The 21480-nt window shown below is 38.7% G+C and overlaps 1 protein-coding gene across 14 annotated transcripts in view; it reads right to left on the minus strand.

Annotated features, from left to right (window-relative positions):
* The window catches only part of MYLK (myosin light chain kinase), a 194924-nt gene that overhangs the window by 73780 nt on the left and 99664 nt on the right, over positions 1-21480 (minus strand). For 13 of the 14 annotated variants that reach the window (XM_086898152.1, XM_086898155.1, XM_086898164.1 and 10 more), the window contains 3 exons: positions 8514-8651; positions 7661-7858; positions 6226-6472 (listed from right to left, as the gene is read on the minus strand). In XM_086898152.1, coding sequence (XP_086754278.1) covers positions 6226-6472; positions 7661-7858; positions 8514-8651 — 583 coding nt within the window. Of the gene's footprint in view, positions 1-6225; positions 6473-7660; positions 7859-8513; positions 8652-18958; positions 19247-21480 lie in introns of those variants that run through there. The other variant, XM_086898165.1, reaches the window with a different exon arrangement.

A 21480-nucleotide genomic window follows, 5' to 3' on the forward strand; every position in this document is an offset into this window, starting at 1 on the left:
AATGTTTTATACACTTTTATATCCAGTAAATCAGAATATGTACACTACAAACTGCTGTTGAAGGCAATCCATGAGGACAGCACTGAAAGCCACAATCCTCATTTCCTTCAATACAAAAAACTAGATAACATCTGAGCACCAAACAGAAACTGTCCAAAGGGCAGGAGAGGATCCAAGTCAATGCAGAGAGTATTTAACTCAGCCCTGCACTGGAGACCTGCCATTCTTACATTCCACTCTTACGTGTGGCCTCCATTTGGAAGCAAGAGGAATAGAAAGAAGGCAAGACAAATGGAAAGATAAATAAAAATAATAGCATGTTATCTCCTCCCAACATACCAATTGGCATAAAATTATGGCAACATTGCTGAAAATCTGTAGTTTTCATATAATGCCTTTCAAACTGGGCCCTTTTGGCACTCTTGGAGCTCATGAGGTTTTCTCTCTGCTTCTCCGAAGTTTTTAAGGAAAGCAGATGAGCTCTGGAACTGCTCATTCACTGGTGCTGCAGGGCTTTACCAGGCTGCTGGTTTACCTGAAGAGCCCTCCTGCTCAGGACTTTAAACCAATCCAAAGCTGACAAAGGACAAGCCCTGCATGCTGAAGTATAGACAATTTGCAGAGTACATTAAATGTTGAGGCAGCCCTGCTCAGCTTCTGCCGTGACTGTGTGGCAGAAATATTTGTCCACAAGAATTGTGTCACCAGTGGGAGAGGTTGAAGTAACAGAGACAGCACTATCCCAGGAGAGGAATTCAGGGATACTGAATGTGGTCCTGACCACTGTGAAGAATGGTAGCATTTCTGCAGGACCCATTTCTGCAAGGCATCTTTCCCTCTGCAAATTCTTTGCATATGCGGAGAAGCAAATAAGGCAGGCAAAGTAAATCCTTCTAAAGTAAGCTATTTTTCACAGGGTTTGGAAAATAAAGGAGGGGGTAAGAAAGTAGGAGAGCATTTTGTTCTTTCTATTTTTAAAACCTTGGGAAGCACTTACAAATTATGGCAGCAGTGGGACATACAAGTACCTAGATGGAAAAATGATTCACAAGGTAGTTTTTTTGATCTTAATTATGATTTCTGATTCAAGTGAACAGCTGAAAATCAATCTACAGGATACAAACCTTGAGTCTCTGTCTGTTCAGGAGTGTAGCCTTCCCAGGGCCTGCTCCCAGTAAAATCAAATGGATGATTTTAGGAGCAGGGAGAACATACTTTTGTCTTCTGAATCTAAAAAGGTGAAGTGGCAGAATCTAAAAAAGGTGAAGTTAAAAACACTAACCCACTTTGGAGATCACAGGATGGAAAAAGAGAGACAAACCAATAAAAATAAGAAGGATTGGGTGATTGAGATACAAATTTCAATCAAGAATTGTTCCGGAACCTTGCTAAATATTTTTACATTTATGCAATTTTAGAATCCAGACAAGACAAAGATGCTTAGGGGTAGCTAGAAAAAAGAAAGCCTTGCAGTACATGGACACACCTTCAAGTGCTTCATGTCTCTGCTGTTTTGAAACTTAGCAATAACAATACTACTTGTGCAGCTTGAGGTTCTCTGTGTGGGCATTTTATCAACAAAACCCTAGACACAGACAGATCTTAGTGGCTGTGTTATTGGGGAACAGTGATAGACATGGATCAAACCTGTGCTTAGTAGCTTTCCTGTGAAGAAGTGCCTGGAAGTGTTGACTTTTGCAGGACTATTCTGTAGAATGCTCATGCACAGGACTTATCTTTAAAATGTCAAGGAATATTAATAAAAAAGCCCACCAAAAACAAATAAAACCCCAGCTGCAAAGCCTGAGGCAATTTTAAAAATAGCTCTGTGTCCTATTGTGGGATCAGTTTTCCCTGGAATGGCTTTTATGTTCAAAATATCTTGAAATACTAGTTTCTTGGCAGAACCTACTCAAATATTTTCACTGAACCTTAGATGAGACTTATTGTCTGCATGTCCCTAGGAATCACTCCCTGGAGGAACAGGAAAAAAAGAAGTTGTAATTATACTGGGGGGACATACTGAAATTTCCTACCAGCCTACCAAGTGTGAAATAAATATTGCAGAGTAAATGACATTTTTTCAAGAATGAACTGAAAGGGGCAAAGAAGTTGATCCCAACTTATAGCTGGTGCTTCAGTTCAGGTAACTGCAAATCCTCAGAAGGAGGTTTTGCAACTTTTCTGTGAGTTCAATGGAGAGACAGTCCAGACTCCACAAATCTTTAGCCCCAAAGAAAGCAACTAATCTACTGGATCACAACTCTAGCTGGTATAAAGCAGAACAACTCTACTGGCTTCAAAGAGGATGCACTCATTTACTTCATCTGAGGGTTTTGCCAAAAGCTTTTTATAGCCAAAAGAACAATAATTTCATTTGCATTTTTCAGCACTAAGTAGGAGAATGGAACAAGAAAGAGTAATGGTTTTCTTCTATAAAAATAGACAGTGTATTGATAGGAGAAAGCAAGGTTTGCAAACTGAATTTTACAGAAAGACAGAGCTGTTTATATTTACTGTTTATGTTTATATTTACTGTTTAGCCTAATGAAATGTAATCTTAGGAGAGCTTTTTATATAACCTGAATTGCAGAGTATTCAAGGTATCCCTGATTTATAAAATAAATGTTTTCCCCTGATTTTAAGCAGATTATCAAAATATCTAAATCAATACTAATCAACACTAACCAAACTTTTATGGAAGATGGAGTGGGGGAGAAGGAAAACACTTGATGTCTGAGAAGACAAAGTTTAACATAGCAGATGTTTTGTTTAGGGAACTGCAGGATGATTTCTGAGGTCTCTCGTGCTGACTGTATTGCTATAAAGGTTTTTCTCAACAAACACAGTCCCTGTCCAGGTCTCACAGGGTTTTTTTGTTTACATCTTCATTTATGATGTACACACTGAGTGAAAGAACACAGCAAAGTCATATTGGGATAACAAAATACCAGTGCCTGCATCACTGGAAGGATGCAAAGGACAGGAGGGGAAATAGGTATCTTTGTTTTTATGAGCAAGGAAAAGGATTTTTATTTTCCATTTTAATCATTTTGCAGGCTGTAAAATGTCCAAATTTCAACAGATGAACTACAGAAGTGGGAAAATCTGGTTTTTTAATATTTCTGCAATACTATTCCTCTGAGCCTGAGACATAACAGGCTCAAAGGAACATTATTAGGACAATTAAAATGAAAGATGGAAATGTAGAGGAATCATAGGCTTCAAAAAAAGAACCAGGAGAGGCTACAATGACTACTCTGCTAAAAGCCAGACTTAGCAGTCTGTTGAGGGATGGTGAGACAGAAAGCCAAGAAATCATGGATGGATCACACCAGGATCACACTGGGCTCCATGTCCTCATCAGCTCACTCTGACTAAAGGAGAAAGAACCAGAGCTTTAATTTGTGAGCAGCCAACACAAAAGGAGAATTGTGGAGGTATTAGGACAGAATTTAGAGCTTAAGAATAATGGAGAAGAAAATTGGAAAATAATTAACACTAGTAGGAAACCATGCCCAGACTAAATTAAGAGACTTGGAGTAACTCCCTGAGAGAAGATATGCAACCTGCTTCTAAAATTAATATGTGAAAAGGAGCTGTACATTTTATTTGAAATGAAAATTATTATGTTTAAAAATAGCCTACTGTCAACTCTGTAAATTCTTTAGTGAGTTGCCTAATGTTTTCTCAGTTATTCCATATTTTGTAATGAACTTTGTAGGAGTTTTTGAGAGAAAGACACAAAATGCTGCTCTCTCCCTCTCAGGTACTGTTAAAACTGTTTCTGAATATATAAACAATTCCCAATCAGGTATTCAAGACAAATGCAGCCAGTTAAACAGCTATTTAGTCAAGACTAAATTGAGTGCTGAAGATCACTGCAACTCTATTGCTAACTTGAAGTTACACAGCTGACTTCTGGCTCCTTGGATATGCCCGAGCATATTTATTTCTCTGTTACTCATAGTATTCAACCAGTGCCTAAAAACATACAACTTTCTGTTCCCTGAACATTAACTGGAATTTTACAAATGACAGGAAAGTAAAATGAGGTATCAGCATTCCCTTTGCTCTAATTGCAGCACAGCATTACTTATGGATCAGAAAAAGCCAACATTGATCTTTGTGGGATCCCCAGTTATTTCTCCAGTGAAAGGATTAGGGAACAGCTGCAACTAGCATGTAATCTGCTGTGTTGTTTTCAACACAGCTGTAGTTTTTTGCTACAACTTTACTTTTTCTCCTTCCCCCAAAAAATTCCTCTCATCTACTAATTGTCTGAAATAATTTATTTTCTAAGTGTACGTTTCAGAGTTACGATAATGTCAGACTTCCACTTTGAAAAAAGGGCTCCAGTGATGAATTTGGCCTGAGTGACCACCAGCCACACCTGATCAATACAGCTGACTTCCTACATCAGTGCCAACAAAACCCTCCACAAAGCACTCTTGGCTCTCCTTTGTCCTCTTTCATTCTTTCACCCCTGAAGTTTTGCTGAAGTATCTCATTTTCTTTTCAGTTCAAGTGAATCTACCAGCAAACTGTAAGAGAAGATGCCCATGTCCAGGGCACACAGACAGAAGTGTGGAAATGTACCAGCAGAAGGCAGCAATTCTCACAGTTTCTGCTCTCTCCTGTCAAGGTTGGTGACCTGAATGAAATTGAACTGGCATTTCTAATCCTGCCAGAGGTACTGAGCGTTAGAAACACCCCTGATCCCCAAAGGAAAAGAAATGCAAAGATTTCTGCAGACATGGCCTGCTCAAATGAGCATTATGAGTGTCCCAGATGACCTGAGCCAACTGCAAACAAGCCAGTTCTGAAATGAGCCAGTTCACAACTTATTGCAGACTACAAAGGGCCTAAATCTGGAAAGCTGATTTGCAAGAAGGTCATAGCCCATGTGGCTCTACCTACATAAATTTTATTAATAAGACTTGAAATTAAACGTAGAAAAACTTCATTATAGGAAATCGTGATATTTAACAGCTATAATTTTCTAAAACACCCTTTTGTGGTGAAAAGTGAGTGTCTCATTTGACTTTAAATACTGAAATATACTGAAGTTAGTTTGTGTCTGCCTGTGATAGTCTATGAAAACAAAGCTAGGAGGAATCTACGTAGCGACATATCCATCATTTGGGCCATGCTGGTTGGAAAAAAGCCTATAACTATAAAAAATTAAACTAATTTTTTACAAGATAAATAGGTTGAATTTATTAAGGAATTCCCTCCCTCCTTGTATTAAGAATATATGAATAATTTTTTTGCAGGTAGACAAAGGACAATTCAGACTAGTGTACCTGGACTAAAATGTTAGTGTGTGGAGCAAACCAAATCATTTTCTTCCAGTGTAAAGGACTCAAATGTCCATGTTGATGAAGTAATTTCAATAAAGAATGGCACAAACACTAGCCAAGTAAAGAAACTACATCTGTGATACATCAGTAAATAGCATGGAATGACGACATCACTTTGAAGTTTTACACTGTGTTTTCTACAACCACATAGGGGATATGTAATCTTCACCATTGGAGGGGGACAGTGCTGTGGTGCTTTCTACATGGTAAAGAGCCAGCAAATCTAACTCTTCATTTAAAGGATAGTTACTCTACCAGAATAAAATAAAATTAAATTCGAAACAACTCTTCCAGATTTTGTAGGAATGACAAGATGTTCAAAGCACCAAGGTGAGTCATTTCAAAGATAGAAATGAGAAAGTCAGCAAAAGGAGACTACAACTTTCATGTAAGATTCAGGCATTTCAAACATGGCCAGAAACCACTTTTTCCCCTCAAAGGTACGGATCTTGTGTAACAGCCCTCCCTAGACAGGTTGCTCCCATGGAAAGAGATATCCTTACTAACACCTGGAGATGCCAAACATGATAAACAATAGCTCCAAAACTCAGGACATTGATTGTGGTTTTCCTTGCTAGAAATTGTTTCCCATTTTGCTGCCACAAAACTTTGTTTTACAGGATCACAAAAAGAAACCATACTGCTTTGACCTTATTTTCTGACTCTTCTTGTGTTTCCTCTCTTCTCTTGGAGTTTTATTGATTCTTTTTTATCTCTCAGAATTATTCTGTTCCTTTAGTACCCTAATGTTTCACTTGAATAGGACAGAACTCCTGTCTTCTTCAAGTGGGAAATTTAACTTGAGGGTAAACAGAACTAATTGGTCAGAGGGAACAACCTTATTCTTCACAAACAAACATACCTGAGCTGAATTTCATATTGCCCTGCATGACGAGGCTGCACGTTCCTCAAGACCAGTGTGAAGATGTCTTCATTTTGCAGGATTTCACACGCTGTTCCTGGCATGATTTCTTTCCCATCTTTAAACCAGTGAACAGTGGGGAAAGGATCTCCAGCAATGGCACAGGATATCAGGACATTTTGCCCAGGAGCTGCTGTCACTGATCTCGGCTTGCTAATGAACCAGGGCTGAATACCATCCTGAGGTTCTGTAGTTTACAAACAAAGTTTATAAATCAGAAGGAAATGCAAAGCTCGAATGTCATCACTGAGCTAACTAATTTCAGAGAAAGCAATCACAGGCAAGGAAAGTTATTTTGAACATGCAGAGTATAAGTTTTTAATCTGAAAATAAGTCAGACTTTAATTTTGGAAGTAACTTGTGTTCTACTAAAATTAATCATTTACTTGGCACTTTACTGGCTCAATCCAAGCTTATATTAAGAGCAAAACAAAGGGACTTTAAAGCTGCCCTAAAAGGAATCTTAGAGATTTGTCCTCAGAGAATATGGGTAGGAATAGCTTGAAGGACAAGTAACAGTACTATGACTGCTGTGCAGTTGAGAGCACATGCAATAAATCATCATTAACAACTGCATAAAATTGCATTTATTATAGAAGACTGACCCCAAGGCTGGATCTCAGGGGGGACTGGAGGAGAGAGGAAGGTCTGAATTCAGAGCAGACAGTGACAACAGACTAAACAGCTCTCTCAAACACTGCAGATAAGATATTCTACATTAAAAATAATAAAAGTCTCACAGTGATTTCCACTAATTCTCAGTAGTGGCTATGAGGAAATGTCAATATTCAGTAATACTAAATAAATTCCCTGGCACAAAGGTAGTGTGTGCCCAGTCACTGGAAGTTTGTAGGTACTTGAGTGTTTGCTGTGGGGTTAACATCATGTGAGGAGATTCAAAGCCAAATTTTTTTGCAGCTAGTTCTCAGATTGCAGAAGTCTTGTTTTCCTTACCTGCCAGCACTACAATGCTACCAATAAAGCCAGGATACCTAACTCCTAGAAAGTGTTTTCAAATACTAAGGACTTCAGTTAGAAACAAAAACATATTAAAAGGTTTACTTTAATCCATAGTTAAGTAAGCCTGATAGTTATAATCTGAAGCTGCATTTAGCAGTTTTACACTGTCCCTTGAAATAGGACTGAGGAATGCATTTTTGAAATAGTAACATAATGTTCCAGAGTGAAAAGATTTTTTTAAAGCTGCCTCTGCTCAATATCCTTTTAAATTCAAATGCAGAGACTGAGAACTTGAGTGTCCTTCACAACAAACCTTATAAACACTCATGTATTTTAAATAGACATTCTTCCAGCACATTATAATAATAATAATAATTTTCTTTCACCATTTAAAAGGTGAAGAGGAACTTTGTACCTTGAACTGTCAATGTAGCCTGTGTTTGACTTTCTCCTACTTCATTCCAGGCTTCACAGGTATATTTGCCTGTGTCTTCAGGAAACACCTCCTGGATGTACAGACTGTACTCATTGCCTTTCTTCTCAAAGTGGAAATCTTCTGTCTCCTGGATTTCTTTCCCATTATGCAGCCAGATAATTTCAGGAGATGGGTTAGCTAAACAAAAGCAAGCAACAAAAATCTGAGACACAGACACAGAGACACAAACCCCCACCATATCTCAATTAAGAAAAGGAACAAGTTTGAGGGTTTGTTTTTTTTTTTTTGCCACCTGATTCTGCAATTTTCATCTTCAAAACATTCAGGAATATCTATTATTAACTCTGTCAATGCTCTGTAATGTGAAATAGTCTGTCTTATTATGATTAAAATACAAATGAATAAGGGAAGAATGTATATGACAGTGAGGGAGAATGAGTTGTAGACACCACAAAGATGATTATTAAGAGTCTCTTATACCAAAAATCATAACAGAACTGCTCTTTCTGCAGCACTAAACTTACCCCAGCTGACAGGAACTCAGTCTTGTTTGGTTCACAACAAAACCTGTTACAATTCCACTTCAACGAGAGGACCAATATGAAACTTATATCATTCCAATTAGGAAAAACTTCTCCAGGTCTGAACATGTTAACAATGGACAATGTTCAGTCACACTGACACAGTCATATTAGACCAAAATAGCTTTTAAAAAACTGGTTCCTAGAAATATTATTTCCAATGCAAAGACACCTGCTAAAAGTGTGGAAAAAACACACACTTTGCAGCAGGACTTAAATGTTTTAAATAATACTGCTCTGTAGCTACACACCTGATACCTCCACAGTCATTATCACTTGACTTCCATCCATTACTTTGAGGTCAGTCAGGCCTTTCAGGAAGACAGGTGCAAAAGTCTTGTTTAACTTTGCAGCCTGTGCACTCTCTGCCTTCTTGCTGCTCTTCTTTTCTGTGAAGTCAAAAAAAACAACAAAAGGGGTCTCTTAATGGAATTTTCATGACAAACTTTAATTTTCCTTAGGCTCAACATGATTTTGAGACAGTGGTTTTGCTTCAGCTCTCAAAAGGCAAAAATAACTGAAACCAACTAATATAGCTGTTTTTCCTTGGCAGTATTCCAAGCAGAAAGACAAGAAATAGGAATGGAACTATCCTCCTTCCAAGAATCCTCTTAAATCATTGTTAATTGATATCAGAGTATCACTGAGAAATTACTCTCACTTTTCCCCAAGTACACATTCTCAGGTTAAAAAAATAATAATAAAAGATGCAACCCCAAAACCTGTAACCAAAAATTCAATGCCTGTAAACACTGCTAAATTAATCTGAAAACCCTAGGGGATGTTACAAGTTGCCATTGCTGTGATTGATGAGTTAGAAATGTAAGCTTACTGCAGCACAGGATTTGTAACTCTAAGAAATTACAAACCTTCAGATTGTTAGATGGTCAATAACCAATAGGTTTGAGTTCACCACACTCCTCTCCTGTACTTCACTTCAGCAACTGATTGATGATGGGAAAGACTGAAACCTGAGGTTATCAAGAGATATCAAAAACCACACTGTTGGACTAGGGCCTTCAAAATTTTTCTTTTGAGCCTGTATAATTAAATGCTGAGGGAATTTGGAATTAAATAATCCACTACTAAGTCTGTGATATGTTGTTTCCAATAGCCACAGCCATTCAGAGGCTATGAAACAAGACCACAATAGACCAGGAAGTCTACTCCTGCTCGAAAAACCTGAGTAAAGACACGTCTAAAGTCCAAGCAGTGATCACGACCAAATGTAAAAAGTGATAAATATTTATCGGTCCCTTGGATACACTTTTTGTTTGGTTTAGCTTGTCCTCAGACCTCTTACGTCTTGCCTTTAAAATTCCAACCCTACGTTCTATCCACATGTGAAAATATTTTTATTTTGCTTATCCCTACTTTCAAAATTTTCAAAGGAATATCAAGCACATCCAAAATAGTATTACAGCAACAGAAAGTGCCAGGCTGGAGAAAAACCACAATTCAAAAAATTAGAGATTAGAAAAAAAAAAGACAGCAACCCGCTGAGAAAGCTTACTGAACCTCCTGGAGGTAAAAAGTTGCGTTTGTACTGGGGTAATTTGAGCTCAACATAAATTTGGAAGCAGTCTGGAGGGGAAGTTTTTCTTCTTCTCTAGCAAAGCTTTTTCTAGCCAAAATCTTGTCTCGCTGGCTCATGCCACAGGTCTTTTCTTGGCACCGAGCAGGGAGACATTGATGCTTGTGAGAATGGAAATATGGGACCTGAGTGAGACCCATTTGGATTGGTGTTATGGGAGCACAACTCTGAAGTGCCTGATCCACCATCAGACCACACTGATCAGGCTTAGGGCTGCCCACAGCACCTGCTTGGAAGTGACTAATGTGGTACAGAAACAGCCAAGAAGTTGGGTGAAACTCATATACAGAAATGAACTCCTGTGGGTCACCGTAGCCCTCTGGTTTGTAATGTTTTCTCAGAAAAAAGCTTCAAACAGCTGCTGTACCAAGCAATATCAGCACATGCTCCTTCACTGCTCTAATGCCTTGCAGGAAATTCCTTTGTCCCTCACAGTGAAACTTCATCTCACAAAATGTGGGGGAAAGAAGAAATCCACATAATAAAAAAAGGAGGAAAAGAAGACAAAGAAAGGAAAAAAAGGAAAGAGTCATAGGGAAAAAAAATAATAAAAAGTATGCTTTAAAAAAACGTTCTTGTTTTCCTTTTTTTGACTGAAATAACTGATAACAGTGCAAATCTAGAAGGCAGATATAGAAGAAGAGGAAAGCAGGGAAAGAAAAAAGCAGATGTGTGTCTCTAGCCCAACAAAGAAACATCTGGTGTCTGATCAGAAAAGTTCAAGTCTTCAGAGACAGACAGGTAAAAAAAAAAAAAAAGAGAGAGGAACCAACTCCCACAAAATTTAACAGTGACGAGGAAACAAACTTGCTCATAGTGGTTCCAGCAGCAATTCTCCTAAAGCCCTGGTGTAAACAGTGTTAAGTCTGAGCAGCACTCCACATCCCTCACAACTGGGTCTTTGCTCTGTTGGACTCACATGCCTTCTACATGTAGTCTAAATAATGGATTTTTATAATCAAGGAAGGCCATACAGTATAACAGTCTCAGCTTACTAAAAAGAAATGTGTGAGCAACTACAGAAGAAGCAGAGAAGAATCATTTCCCATAAGAAATTTTTTAGCAATGCTAACTCCTCCAAAACATGTGCTGCAGACATAAAAGATCCATGTTCTGGAATAAAACCACCTTCTTGCACAGAGCTGTGTAAACATTACATGGAAGCAAGCAAATAATTCACAGTAATTGTATATATGACAAACCCAAAAAATTAAGGCCTCAATTTTTAAAATTATCTCAGGCAGGTGCATCCTATTGTAGTGAGGAGATCTACTGGTATGAGGGACATGAAGATTTACTGGGGTGCAGGCATCTACTCCAAAAAGAACAAACTGTAGGACTGAAAGGATGAACACCAACTCACCATTGCTACTGAGCAGTGCTCGCTCTTTGTAAGAGAAGCTGTCAAATTGAAGCAAAGGGGGCCAGAACCTGCCTCACCACTGCACAAATCTTAAAAAATAATAGTTCTTATATTAAATTTAAGCATCACATAGGTTGATGCTGACCTCCTGGATGAAGACCAGTTCTGTGCTTAAAGAGAAACTTAGGACGGGGAAAGAAAAACAAAAAATCCCAGAAGTCTGTGGTATGCCAGTAGTAAAAAACTTGAAAGAATAGAGCTTGAGTACAAGAAAAGTTAATGAAGGGACTAAAGAGCTGTTTCATTGGAGGGAATTAATGTAATCATGCAGAACAACATTAAGATGGATCGTTACCTCTGAAACACTGAAAACTCAAGGCATAGTCCTGGTACAGAAAAAATCAGAAATCAGCTTTCTGAAAACATTCCTATCCTTGTACCATATAAAAATTCACATACACTTTGATTCAATACTTGAAGTTTAGCCCTTCAGTCTCTGAAGAACCTGATTTCTCAATTCCTATTGAAAGGCAGGAGTAAAAACTCCCTGTGTATTGCCGGTGCTCTTTGGAGCACAGGGGGAGCGAAGACATTTCTTTACAAAAATCTGTTGTACAAAAGAGCTCAAAAATTAGAAGTTATCATGGCTAAAGCAACCAACATGTGTAATCAGGGACACAGCAAATATATGGCTAATTAAGTGTGACTTCATGGCAACTTGAAAAGGCTTTCTTCAAAACAAAAACTTTCCCTACTCTAAAAAGATACATTTTTAAAGGGGATCTCTAGTCTTATGCTACTGTTGCTTACAAGTGTATGCTAATCAGTAGCATTTTATCCCAACAATTTAATCAGAATATCACAAAAATCATCAAATATTTCTTGTTGTAGCAGCAACAATTAAAAATACTTTAGTTCTAACTCATAAATGTTATTTCATTAAGAAACCATAGGGGCTCATTTCATGTGATTTTTCTTCCTTTACTTAAAATTTGATGCTATGGACTTTCTAGACTTAGGAAAAATTAGAATTACCTACTGACAGCTTTAGTTCCTCACAGATGTTTTACATAGGACAACGCAGTCCATTTTAATTCTGTTATTTAGTCTAAAATGATTGAGTTCTCTCAGAAGGGACTGATAAAAGCATGCAGAGGCCAAATTACAAAGCCTGAATGTTAAGTATTTTCAAATTCTTCTGAAGCTTGTAAATGCTTTTAGTTGTTTATTTATGATAGCACTATGCAGTGACTCAGTGTTTGTCTGATGAATGCTTTAACATCTCAATTTTATGATGAAATAGAAGTACTCTGCATATAATATACCTAAGGGCTCCTTCAATTTTACCTTCTAGTTCTTGTTTGGAAAAATTGCAACAAAGTTGATTTTGGAGTGAAAAGATAGGATACTGATGACTTGAGATTAAGCAAATAACTCCTGTTCCTATTTATGTCAAAAAGATACTGTGTGATTTTACTTCCTTCTGGAAACACCTGGCTTTATTTTGACAGTAATATATTTAAAGGAAAATCATACACAAAAAAAGAGAAACTGTTTCCAAAAGGGTGGCTTCAAAACGTGCCACAACCATGGAAATTCACATTCCCTGGCCACTGCTAGGTGCTTGCTAGTTTCATACATCAGGAACAAAATCCATGACTTGCATCAGGAAAACAGTAGGGAAGCAGATATGAATGCAGGACACAAATAAGCAAACTGCACAGAAAGCCCTGCTCAGGATTAGGGCTTCCTTTCCTTCATTCTTCAAAGTCCCTTTGACCACATAAACTCTGCTGGGGTTCAAAATCCATATGGTCTCAGGAAGTGCTGGCTTCAGAGCCCAAAGCAGGAGGACAGAAGGAAAGGAAGAAGGCAGAGGTAAAGCTCCCAGCTGAGATACTGCAAGTCATTGTGCTTCTGGCTGAAACTTCCCCTTTCATAACACTGCAGGGCATTTCTGCTGCCAAAACTACAGACAATAAAAATACGGCACATCTGGCACCAGGAAAGAAATCTGGAACATAAGGAAAATTTTGTTTGACATTAACATAAGGGCATGACTTCATTACATGTCTATGCATCCTCAAGCTTATTCATCTGGATGTGAAAAAAGAGGAGATCTGATCTCTGTCTATTATGTTAATGCTCTCTAATCACCTATAGCCATTTAATAGCACCCTCATCACCCTTAATTCTTACTGCTCTCACATAGGAGTAGGTTCATCTCTAAAAATGAAAACAAGGACTATAAGAGTCAACACACAGTTACTAGAAATTTCTCTGTCAGTCTCTGTCCCTTCCTCAATCACCTTCTGCTGGTGCACTCAATTCCACCTCCCATCATGCCAAGGCAGCTCATGGGGAACATCAGAGAGCCTTACTTACTGCTCCCATAGATGGGCTTGATACAGCTACATTTTGATGACTTCTTTTCAGACCTTGCATCCAGTTTACTTTATTGTACCTTACAAAAGCTGCCACGATTTTATAACCACAGCTGCTGGTTTCATGCAGGTCAAATTGTGTAAGATGATATGGAAGAGAGCTATGATTTTCTGAAAGGCATCTTACAGAGAACAATTTTTGGTCAGAGCCTTGGTCTGGCACAATGTGCAATCCCAGTTGGAGCCTTTCTGCTGGACAGTGATCTCTCTGTCATTTCAACAGGTTTTTGATAAGGTGTTACACAGTGTGATAGATTTAAAAGTCCACATAATGATTCCACTTATAAGTTCCCTGTTTTTTGCCTTTCCTCAGGCTTTAATATGCATGAATGTTGGGAAACAGTAATAAGATGCATAACTCAGTGGGAAACACAGCCTGGGAGACCAGAAATAGTAAGCAAAGCATGTAAATGGTACTTTATATACGCACATATATTTTCTACAAAGCAAAGGGAATATATTTCCCACCGCATTCCCTTACCCCAGAGGGTTCATTTTTTACTAGAAAGACACTCTAATAAGCACCCAAATCTATGTTTGAAAAAGCCACTTACTGCATTAAATCCATAGAAATTAAGGAGAATGTAAACTCTTTCAATTTCTTAGGAAAAATATAAATTCTCAGCATATCTGGATGGCAATGGGAAAAGATATATTAACTTTGATGTGAAACTATTTCTACGAATCTCTTAATCTATGTTTCAGTATTTGTGTAATCAATAGCGAGATTATCTACGGAGACTATATCAAAATTTGGATTATTTATTAACCTGTATTATTAGAAATTGAAGGCAATAAAAACTGCTTTCCTTTTATTTGAATTTTCCAATCCAGGTTTTGAAGAGTCTTTACATAAATTTGGCCTTTGCATATCTGCAGACTGGAAGTTATTGCAAGAGGAATCTTAATGTTAGCTGTGGGTCTAAGCCAAAATAAACTTGAATTTTGTAAAACCTTGACCTGGATCAGGACTTAGGGCTCAAGCATATTTGTAAATATATTTATATTGCTAAGCAATGGTGAGTTACTGAGTTGAAGGTGCATATCTAATAGAAAGAGGAAAATTCATGCTGCACAGTTGACCTAGTCAATATACCTGTACCAGCTGAACTGCAATTATGCAACCATTTATATTCTAAAGTAAAAGACATAGATAAATCTATATCCTTGGAGAGAAGGAAAAAAATAATCAATAATTACACTATGCCATTCCCATTCTCAGATTTGCTGCTGAGACTGAAGAATAATATCCATATGAGGAAGAATAATATCCATACGAGGATGCAAACTTTAAGGTTTCCTAAGACTAGACCTGAGTTTTACCTGGCCTGTAGTAAAAACCAGTATTTTATGGACATCATCTAGTCTAGGAAATTTTTTTGCTCATTTGCCTACCCAGACGTACTGAAGGCATTTTCATGTGAGCTGCAGAATGCTGACATCTCCTGTTGAAATATCAGGACTCCAGCATGCCGAGCACTGCCAAGAATCACACAATAACTGAGTTTGGAAGGAACTTCTGGAGACTGGCCTTTCCAGCCCCTGGCTCAGGCTGGGTCAGATACAGCACTGCATTTACACACAGCTCCAGTGCAGCACCTCAGTGGCCAAGGCCAGGGTTACAACTGGTCACAAGGACACGCGAAGAATAGAGAGTTTGCTGCTTTCTGTTCAGAACACCGCAAAAACTTGCAATGTTTAGTCTTACAAGAGGTTTAATTATACTCAAAGAATCTGTTTGCCAGCATTATGAGGTTGACTGCCAACTAATGCCTGGTCCGAGCCGTGCGGAAGGGCTGCCTCGGCAACATTTACCATTTATGGTGTTTAAATATCATTCTGGCTCACAGGCTAATAACTCAGCTGAGGAGAATGCTTAACTCAAAAAGCTCTGTGTGAGCAGGCTCAGAGAGAAAAGCACCAGATTCCACTAAAACCTCTCAAAGCAAGACTCAGGTCCACACACTGATCTCAAGCTTGAAAAGAGTTTCACATCCTCAAATGTTTCTGGTGTAAACAAATCCAGCCATTACCAGATTTTAAGCTAACAATGCTATCTTAACTGTACAGTTAAGAGATTTTATAGGGCAGAAAATTGATATGAAGACACACATTTGTCTTTCTGTAAAGTGTCTTTGCCTCAGGCCTGAGGCATAACCTTTTCTGTGAGTTTTTCAAAACTTGATTTATAATGGCATAAAAAAGTATCAGACCTTTATGTTCCCGAGATATCGAGGAACATTTCTGCTTTATTAAAGATCTCAGGTTAGTATGCCATTTTGCAAACTTAGGTCATGAGAACTAGGTGTTCAATGACCTAGCAGAGTTATTTCCACATTTACCTCCCATCATTTATTTCTGCAGTTATAATCTGGTTTTTTTGTAAATGGAAGGTAAGATTTAAGACCCGGGACAAATTATAGTCTGTATGTTACCCTTGCATTACACAGAAAAACTGTTAACCTAAGACTGACAATGCCCTAAGTCTCTACCAGTCAGGGTGGTTGGTGATATAGAAAGGAGACCAAGTTCCACTTTATCTTGTCTAGAAATTTTTGTTTTACTCTGGGCTAGGCTCCCAGCCCTGTCCTGCCACTCCTTCCTTCCAGGGATACCACCTATAAGGGATACCACCAGGTCAGCATTTTAACCTCTTTTGCCAACTCAGTTTGTTCTGCAAACAAACCGAGTTGTTCCAGTGGAGCAGAGGAACAGGACCCCCAGGGAGATGGTCACAGCACCAAGCCTGTCTGAATTAAAGAGCCATTTGGACAAGGCTCTCAGGCACAGGGTGGGATTCTTGGGGTGTCCTGTGCACCTCCCTACCTCCCTCTCTGCTTCCTCTCCTCAGGAGAAAGCTCCATGAAGAGTGCAGGGGTCAGATACAAAATAGATGTCTGGGCTCATAGCAGATCACTTTGCAGTCAGCAGACCAAATTCCTCCCTACAGTCTCACTGGAAGGTTCTGCAGCCAAAGTGGTGTTTGCTTTTCCCTTCAGAACTGTCTCCCTTATTAATGACTTACCCTGTTTGCAAGTTATTTACATCTAGTAATTGCTCTTTTGTCAGTGTCACAGTCAGCTCCATGGAAGGCCTGAGAGCCTCTATACCTACCAAATGCATTTACAAGGCAGCTCAGCTGGCCCACTGCTAACAAATTCTCCACCATTTGATACCAGTCTGACATGCAGGAAAAGTGTTTCATATATGCTAAGATCAAGCCAGGTCGGCTCCACAGTCAAAATACACATTCTACTGGGGCAGGACTTCACCTCCACATGTCTGATCTCAATTTTTGTGTGCTGCCCAGGTAGATTTTAATTTAATTGCAGGGAGTTGTGATGTATAGATATACCAGTTCCATCAGAGAAAAAACTGGGCTGTGCATGAGCTGAAATGCGAAGGAAGCACAGTAAGAACAGGCAATCACATAAAGCACATGTGTCCCTGAAGATGCCACTGATCTGAAGAGTTACAGCCCCTTCAGCCTTTCCCTTCTCTGGCAAATCCATGCAGGCAATGAAGTTTGTTATCCTGTGGCAATATTAGAACAGTTCAGCTTCTCTCTTGGGTGAGCAATCAAAAGGATACTGTACTAAGAATGCTGTTAGGGAATCCCTCAAAGACAAATAAGACTTAGATTGAGAGATAAGAAACCAAATTTGAAGTTAGACTAATATAAGGTGGAAAAAGAGAAAAAATATAACATTGTATTTCTGGGTATAAGTTGGTGCCAGAAAAGTATTCTAAAGCAAGTCCATAAAAGATAAGATAGCTCTAGTACAGCATTGCTTGTGGTCAGTTTTCTCTTCTTGATTAATTTATATTAAAAATACTTTGAACCAAGACACTACCCTGAAAAACAAAAAGACAGTTTGTACATGTGGCCCAACAGTCAAGCCTTCATTAAAATGAGGTTGCAGAGAAGCACTTCCAGTAGCACACAGCTATACAAGGTTCCTATCCTCTGTCCTGTTCCTCTGCTGCAAAGCAATGATAGGCAACTCCAGGAGAGTTTTGAAAATTGAGCTAAGCCTGTGAGGTAGTTATATGGCTGAGTGTTTGAGTTCCCATTAGCTAATCCACATCAGCTGCTCTTGAAAACATTCTTTGGGGTAATATCATCCCCCTGCTTTCAAAATTACGCAGGCATATATTCAGTGACCAGGTTTTATATGTATTTTGATGACCTCCACTTTTCAGCTGAAATTTAGAACACTATAGAATTTGGCAATCCAAGCTGGGACAGTTTGCCCTTTGACCAATGCAGGACTGTTCCCTACTATTATAATAATCATCTGTTTTCTGTCATTCTGGCACATAATAATTTAATGCTCACAGTATTTGATCATGTGTCACAGTTGATTTAAGGTTAAGGTTTTTTTCTTCTCTTTCTTGTCTTTTTCATTATTTTTTCTGTCAGGATCTCATTTTTTAATTTCATTTATAAGAAATGTTAATGCAATTTCTGACATTTAAATTTTTCTTATTCTGCAAGCACTCATCCCTCATTTTGATACAAATTTATTTCCCCTTTTTCTAGAAATGATTTATAATAAGAAACTGTTTGTAGAGTGCATTTTTTATATTGATGGCACATCTTCAATCATTAGGAGCTTTCACACGTTTTGCTTTTGCCCTTCAGTTTTGGTTTCTAGCTGGCATTCTGTTCCACATTTAGTCTTGAGGTCCTGTAAGAAGGCAATTTAAAAAAAATCAACCCCAAACTTAGAAGGGTTATAGCTATTGATTAACCATACAGAGTGCTGGACTGAGATCTGTGGGGCACTTTTGAAAGATTTGGAACAGAGTTTTTTAATGCTGATGACAGTTTACCTCTTACTTTTCAATATAGTAACAAAACCACTCTCCCTTTCACCTAGTGCTCTGAAACCAATTCTTACACAGACAGGTGGTCCCACCCAGCTCCTGGTCTGGAATGCCTTTTGGACATTTAATAGGACTAGACTGGCATGTTTTGTAAAGTCATCTATAGTCATTTATGTTATGTTTGAAATAAAGCAAAATGCTTTCAAATAAGCAGTGTCTTTGAAAAGCTGTCACAAATATTTCATCGGTGCTGGCAAGTAAGACAATGTTACCTTCGGCACAAATATGGATCTCAGAGAAACAGAGCTGTGGCCTCTCGATTAAGTCTTCAAAGAGAGGCTGCTCATTGCAGTGATAACCTTCTTTAAATGATTAATGTCTCAGAAGGGTCATTCTGAGAGAGAAGGAAAAACAACCCACGACCTGAAGAAAGCATCTCTCATGACCGAAGGAAAAGATTCCTACCTGAAAGGTTTTCTTCCACCTGGGTATATTTTATGGTCCCACTCACACCAGATGGAAGAGCGGCAGGAACAAAACAAACTGGTTTTTCAGAAAGCATCTCCCTTTGCTGCTCTCAGTAAAATAAACTGGTTACAGCAGGGACTGTGACAGGCTTTCAGGTGGCTCTAATCTGCTCGTCCAGTGATCAATGAATGACTACAGTAATCGGCTTGGAAGGGCTATAGGCTTCCCAACATAGACACTTATGCTGGAGAGGCTGCACTGGGAAAAAAAAGCCATGAACAGAGTGGTGGGGGAGAAAGAGGAACAGATGTGAGTCCAGGCAAATGCACTGTTGGCAGGGAAAGAGAAATGAGGTCAGGAGCCAATAAGCAGGAGCAGCACTATCTCCTGAATGGTGCTTGCTTACAAAGAGTATTAGGCCTGTATTAAAAAAGAAACAAACAAAAATCCAGCAGTGTGCAGAAAACAAACATCAGTAAATGTCTGCAGAGCATGAGAGCCCACAGAAACACCGTGTCTGCCAGCCTGCCCTGCTGCTCTCACTGCCCACACCTCATGTGCTCCATTTTAGAAACAACCAGTGATGCTGCCTGGTGCAGGGAGGCTGGAGAAATCTCAAGGAGTGTGCAGTGGGTCAGGTATTTTGTTTGTCATCAAACAAACTTGCTTGCAGAACTCCAAGACAGAGGACATTGTCCTAAGAGCCACAGCAAGTGCTCTAGCTTGATACCATACTTAGAGAAAGCTGAACGAGGCAATCACCTACCACTCTGACATGCAGAGTCTACTTGCAAAATAAGAGAAGCTTCCCACATGCAGTATTGATGTGGTTCAGCACAACAGAGCCCACACTTTTAACCCTCTCCCTGCAGTCCATAATCATGTGTAGCACACTCAGGTATTGGTGTGAATGTCAGGTAATTAAAATCTCTCTGACACATTTTTTCTACAGGTGGATCTGACCTATAACTCCTTGTCAGTGATTAGTTAACTGACAACCACATACCAGAAGGCTTATCTCAGGAATGAGGCAGACCTGAAGGGCTCTCACCACTCCTGGGAGCTGGCATTACCTTCCAACTATACCAGTTATTATCTCCATCTGACTTGCTTTTATACTCTGATTGTCACAGCCTCAGCAAAACAGTAACACCAACTCACTACACATGTACATCCAGAGGCAATTAACTTTTCCTCAACTCGGTTTCCTATTCATAAAAGACCTGATTAAAATATTCAACCACCCTGATAAAAAGAGTCATTAATTCATACTAAATAACTTAATAATTTATTCATAGTCTGGTTCATAAATTCATAAATAAACCTGTGTATCTGCAATTCCCATCAGTATATAATCACCATATATCTCAGGTGACCTGAATGTACCCTGAATATCCCTGTAAAGAGCTAGTTGGTTTGTGTGTTTTTAAAGTAGGATGCCTGGTGTGGAAATGCCAAAAATGGCTTTGTCCTGGGGTGATAAACCAGGACAGGCTTGTATACTTATTTTCATATCATAGAACAATAAGAAAATCGTACTATGAAATGTGAAAATTTGCACAAAAAATGCAACAGCTTGCACGTAACAGGAACAAATCAGTCATGTTTTTTTGCACATGTTGTGCAAAAACTTTAGAAATAACATGTGCATCAGCCCCAAAGCCTCCCAAATTCTGATTTTCCTGTATGTAGAAAACAATGCATGAGAAAAAAATAATCCTACATTTAGTAGCATATGGTACCATTTCAGGAATATCTATAATTGAGTGTTTGAATAACACTGGACCATGTTTCTCACCTCTCAGGCTTACATGCATAAGACCAATTGATCTAACATTTACCTACTCACTGGAGGTTCAGTTAGAAATAATTCTCATGGTGAAGACATTTGTTAAACTGTTTTTTCCAGGGAGCACTGCTCAGTCTCTGTAGTTCATCTCTACCTGTGTGTCAGCTTTGAGAAACTGCTGCCAGAGGGTTGAGCCTCGTCTACTTAGTCCTTTACAAGGCCAAAATTGGCTTCACCTTGATTAACTTAGTTTCTCCAGAGACTACCCAATGGATCTACACCAATTTGCTCAGCCTTCAGATCACTTACTTAAGTAGAGAGATCTGAAGTGATTTGAATGTGGTAATTTCTCACTTTAAATAAGCAGAAGACTGATGAATTTGAATTTTTTAAGACAATTCCATTTCTATATGAATCCCATCCATATGAAATGGGGGGGCTTTTTTTCACACAGTGCCAAAAGCCTCCTACAAACAACTAAGTGCCTTCACTATTTTCCATACAAAACAAAGGAGGTTGTCCAGTGCTAGACAGAATTTATCCCGCTTAACAGTAAGGAAGAAAAAGACAACCATAAATGAATCTGAGACTGATGACTTAGAAGGAAAGTTATGCCACAATTAGCTTAGCTAATTATCCAGGGCCCAGTGCAAATCATGCTGAAACTACTGGAAAAAATCCCATTCCTCTATTTAACTGGACTTGGAAGAGTAACCCTTTATTGGGCAAA

Source organism: Cyanistes caeruleus, chromosome 7 (genome assembly GCF_971803275.1).
Source record: "Cyanistes caeruleus chromosome 7, bCyaCae1.hap1.1, whole genome shotgun sequence".
NCBI classification, from domain to species: domain Eukaryota; kingdom Metazoa; phylum Chordata; class Aves; order Passeriformes; family Paridae; genus Cyanistes; species Cyanistes caeruleus.